General features: G+C 47.9%; 1 protein-coding gene across 1 annotated transcript; it reads right to left on the reverse strand.

Annotated features, from left to right (window-relative positions):
- Positions 1-10: 10 nt before the first annotated feature.
- LOC125539880 lies at positions 11-4,884 on the reverse strand. Its single transcript, XM_048703419.1, has 2 exons — positions 4,214-4,884; positions 11-3,843 (listed from the first exon to the last, which is right to left on the reverse strand). The coding sequence occupies exons 1-2, from the start codon at positions 4,810-4,812 to the stop codon at positions 3,690-3,692; spliced, it is 753 nt and encodes a 250-aa protein (XP_048559376.1). The 5' UTR covers positions 4,813-4,884; the 3' UTR covers positions 11-3,689.
- Between the last annotated feature and the right edge of the window lie 240 nt (positions 4,885-5,124).

A 5,124-nucleotide genomic window follows, 5' to 3' on the forward strand; every position in this document is an offset into this window, starting at 1 on the left:
TCAACAGGAGGCAGTAGAGGAAGTAGCGGGCGACGACGAAGTCCAGGGGGGCGACCTCAGGCTTCGAGGATGGTGGGGAGCGCGTGAATGACGACAGCCATGGCGGTGGTGGTTCAGGTGTGTGCGCGGAGGAAGAGAACGTCGCGAGGGGGAAGGAGTGGACGACTAGGGTTCGTCTAGGTGTCGAGATGGTCTTGTAGACGGCGGGGAGGTAGTGGATGGACGGCGCGTGCACCCTGCTGGCTATGGAGCCGGTGGATGGCCGCCACGCCCTTTGTCCTGTACAGAAGAAGGGGATGAACCCCATTGGGCTGGGCCATAGCACTGTTGCACATAGAGCCCACTAGTACAGTATTAGCTAGCACTTTTTCCTTTTGTTTTCTTTTTTTTCTTATTCTATCTCCACTGTTTTGTATTAACATTTGCTACCCATTGACTTTTGTTAAATATGGTATTAGGCACATAAATACTAGGCATTATTTTTTAGCATGCTCACAAGGTTTGGAGGCAATTTGAGTTAAACAAATAATTGTTTATTTTGAAAAGGTCGTTTTACTTGTTGTTGGACCATTTGTTAAATTACTACAAATTTATTTGTGAGTCAAATGAAGTTTGTTTCAACATGACAATTGATCAGGGGAAATTATAGAATAATACGAACATTTTTGCTTTACTGTTTTAAGAAACTATAATTTGACTTGTCATTTGAATTTACCTTGAAACGAGTAAGATTTAGCAAAATTTTAATTATGATGACCTGGCATCATTAATAGGGGTTATTGTAGCTTAACTATCGGGGTGTCACAGGGCTGACCCTTGCCGTAAGTCCTCGAGACGGGCGACAAGATCACGGATCGTCTCCGCGCGTTCCCAAGACACTAACGGGTTTGGATATGTGATCTGAGTAGGCCTCTAGCCTTTTCGCACTAACTACCATGTGGGAATAAGTATGGGCACTCGGTGTCGTACGATTCTCTAAAAGCTCTTCGGACGTCAGCAATTGAGTGGCGCGCGCCCGATTGGATGGGAACCACTTGCGCTTGTATTAAGGGGTGGGTCTGCTCCAGGCCGAGCGCGCAGGAGTGCAAAGGGTGATGGGCCCAAGACCCCTTAGCGCTTAGGATGTAGACAGGCATGTTGACCTCTCTGTTGAGCCTAGGTAGGACTACGGTGTGTTGATCAGCCGAGGCTGGACATGACCCGAAAAAGTGTGTCTAGTCGGAGTTAATCGATCGTGTTTAGTAAGTTGGTGCACCCCTGCAAGGAAGTAATCTATTCGACTAGCCATATCCACGGTAACCGACGCTCGGAGTTGTATCCCGATCTACTAAATGGATATGATAGCTCCGGGATCGCTTTCTCGTAGGGAGGAAGGATCTCTTGGCGTTACTAAAATATACTTTTGACTTTATGATATGCAAATATGCACTCTTCTAATGCTGCAAGACGCTGGTCTTCCCTTCTGTTCTGGCATTTTTGCAGTATAGTCCAAAGATGCACATTCCTTTGATACCGATGCATACTTAGTATAGATATGATGCATACTCAATACCCAATTGCTTTGCTACCTCTTTACGCCTCTACCCGATTGCTGCGATCAGATGATGGAGTCCAGGAGCCAGCTGATCCCGCCAATGACTACTACTACACCGACGGAGCCTACTACTACCTAGAGACCACCGATGACCAGGAATAGTTGGGGGACCCCAGGCAGGAGGCCTGCGCCTTTTCGATCTAGTATCATTGTTTTGCTAGCCTTCTTAAGCTAGACTTGTTTATCCTATGTCTCTACTCATATATTGTTGCTTCCACTGACTTAAGCCTTTGTGGCCCTGGCTTGTAATATAAATCTTTATGTTTGAATTTGTGTCTAGAGTTGTGTTATGATATCTTTTCGTGAGTCTTTGATCTTGATCGTGCGCATTTGCGTGTATGATTAATGCATGATTAAGTTAAAGTTACTTTGTGCAAAATGCTATGTTAATTAGGAGATACACAAGTCGAGACCGTCAAATATCACTAATAGTATGTTATTTGTTGATACATAAGAAGATCCTTTTTTCAATCTAAGTAAAATATATAGCTTCAAAAAATGTAAGTAAAATATATTTTGATTTCTCTAAAACGTTTGTGGTTATGTTCATTCGCCGAGCTTTTGCAATTGAAGATTTTGTTTACCAGAAACCAATTGTTTACTAAAATAAACTTTTCATTGCTCCCATTGCTAACTGCAAAATCTAATAGAGGAAAAAAGCTCCAATTGTTTACTAAACCCTGAATTGGGAAAGGTAGGTAGGCGAAAAGAAACCTGGAATAAAAGCCTACACACGAGTCGCTTGCTAGAGATTTTAGCATGAATCGCAGCACTCGATTGAACAGATAATGTGAAGGAGAAAAATTCTAGAGACTCAAGTTCATGCCTGCATCACCCATACGGTGGTGGAGTCCATGGATACTGGAACAGAGGATGGGATCTCGGACTTAATAGATAGAAGATCTAGGCTTCAAAGAGTGTTGTGATCATTCACACATCACACGACACAGACCATAGGAATGTAACAGCCACATGCACAGCCACAGCCACTGCCACTGCCACTGCTTAATTCTGAAGGAAACTGGCAATGAAGGAAACTGTGTTCAGACTGACCTTGTTTTCAAAGTCATACCTTCCAATCTTGCTTGGTATAAACTGACAATACAGGAAACTGCGTTCCACTAGTTCATCACGACGCAGCCTTCGTAACTAGAGGGAAAAACGCTCGTTGCTGCAGCTGAGCACCAGTGGTTCCTCAAGTCTGACATAGATCAGACCACAGTCGCTTCCAGTTTTTTTCATGGATGGACTGCACAGGGCCACAAGGGCCACAACCATTGAAGCTTCTCTCTACCCAAAGAACGAACAGCATGAGCAAGATTATATGCTGCCCGCACTGAACAAACACAAGCCTGGACGGTTGAAGGTGCTAAAAGAAGGCTTGACGATGATGCGTAGAAACAAAAAAGGTTTCTTGTACTTCTAAACCTACAACAACCGATAAGCACAAGCCTGGACGATTAAGATTATATGCGGCCCACACTGAATAAGCACAAGCCTGGACGATTGGTGGTGCTCACTGGATTTTCAGAGAAAAAAAATTCTGGACGGTCGAGAACAAAAAATTAACATTCTCTACCTAGTAAAAGGTTTCTTCTTGTACTTCAAACGTACATCAACCACCAAGCTCTTTACTGGTAGTGGTAGAAACTAAGTATCAAGCATTAGGCATACGGAATGCTACCGGTATACGGAATGTGTATGAGATGGGTCCTGTATTAGGCAGATAGTCAACGAATTGTGCTACCGGTATACGGAACGTGTACAGGATGTGTGTGTACGAGAAGGGGAGTATTAGGTGTACTAGCGCATTAGAAAACGAGCTTTCTTTTCCTTTTGAAAACGTGTTGTTCGAGAGTTGCTACCAAAATTTTCTACTCCGAACAGAGGAGTCTGTGCCGAGTCCCTGGTTCGTCCCATGACTTTAGTCGTCCAATGGCAGGGTTGGTGCGTAAGGCAGAAAATATCATAGAAGAACGCAGGGAAATGCAGGTGTTCCTCTGAAATTTTCACCTACCGGTTCGAATACCTGAGGCAGGCGCCGTCGCGATCTTTCTCCCAGACGGACCGTAACTGCAGGTTGATCGATGATCGATCAGGCCAACAGGCACACTGTGGTGCAGGGATGCAGCCAATGGTGACCAAGGGGCCGGCACCCGATTCCAGTCGAGATCGACGAGATGCCATGCATCACCGGCGCTCCCCGGAGCTCTGCTTCGCGTGACACCGCAGCGGCGCCCTTCCTCTGCCTGAGGCAGCACCGGAAATAATAGCAACAAGTTTCATCAAATTGAAATTCGTTGCAAATAATCCTTCTCATGTATGTAAAGAAAGGGGAAAAGTAATAATAGTGCAATATACGCAGCGCACATGACAAAGATGATCAAGCACTTTCAGAAAAAAAGAAAGATCAAACTGCAGGTAATAATAGTGCAATATTCGAGTCAATTTCTACATCAATTTTTTCGTAAAACGAAATTTCTTCATCTACTGCCAATTATGTACAGGTTGTTTTTCCCATTTCTGCCGATTACCATGGCCCAGGAAGATGAAAGATCTAAACTTGCAATTAGCACAGAATGAATGAATGAATGAAAACTCGATTCAATTCATTCGTACCTTGCGCGCTTCCTCGAGGTCGCTTCGTAGTAGTCGTCCTCGCGAGCAGAATCATCCTCCTCCTCCGTCGCCGGTGATGCAGCATCGTCCGCAGCAGCAAGATCGTAGAAGTAGTCGTACGAGACGAGATCGCCCAAGAAGTAGTCGTCGAGGACGAGATCCTTCCCTGGAGTCGCCGGCTCGGCGTAACGGCCGTCGAGATCACCCAAGAAGTAGTCGTCCGCGGCAGGCTCCTTCAGATCGAGCGGCCCGCCGGCGTCCCCGCCATCGTCGTCCTCCATGAGGAACCTCTCCAGCTCGCTCGCGTAGGTCGACATCCCGCCGTCGTCGCGATCCCCATGCGACTCCGACGGCGGCGCGCCGTCGTCCGTCACCACGGAGTCCGGCGAGCTCTCTCTCCCGCCGTCGCCACCATCACGAGAACCCGGATCCAAACCGAAACCGCCCTCCTTATCGGCCACGGCGGGCAGCAAGCACTCGCCGTCGCCGCCGCAGAACTCGGTGAGGTCCATGTCCAGCAAGTCGAACTCGAACCCGTCCATAAAACCCAAGTCGAAGTCGAGATCATCCACGCCACCCAACGCGGCGGCGGCGGCCATGGCGCGAGTACGTACGCACGTCGACGAAGGTTCGATCGATGAGCCGGCCAACGCGCGCCCGGAAGTTTTTGAAATCAGAAGATTGTGAGGACGTCGACCAGGGGAGGGGGGATTTTATATGGGGGCGGGACGGAGACGGGGGAGACGTGGCCGGAGTCGGTTCCTTACCGCGCAAGGTTCGGCCGGGCCCCGGGCGGCGTATCCGGGAAGTTTCCTTTCCTTCCGGCCGCTGCGGGAGGAACCGACGTACGCACGCACGTCCCGATCGGAACGGGATAGCGCGACGTGGGGAGTTTGACTCTTCTCGTGGCG

This window comes from Triticum urartu, chromosome 2 (assembly GCF_003073215.2).
Source record: "Triticum urartu cultivar G1812 chromosome 2, Tu2.1, whole genome shotgun sequence".
In the NCBI taxonomy this organism is placed as follows: Eukaryota; Viridiplantae; Streptophyta; class Magnoliopsida; order Poales; family Poaceae; genus Triticum; species Triticum urartu.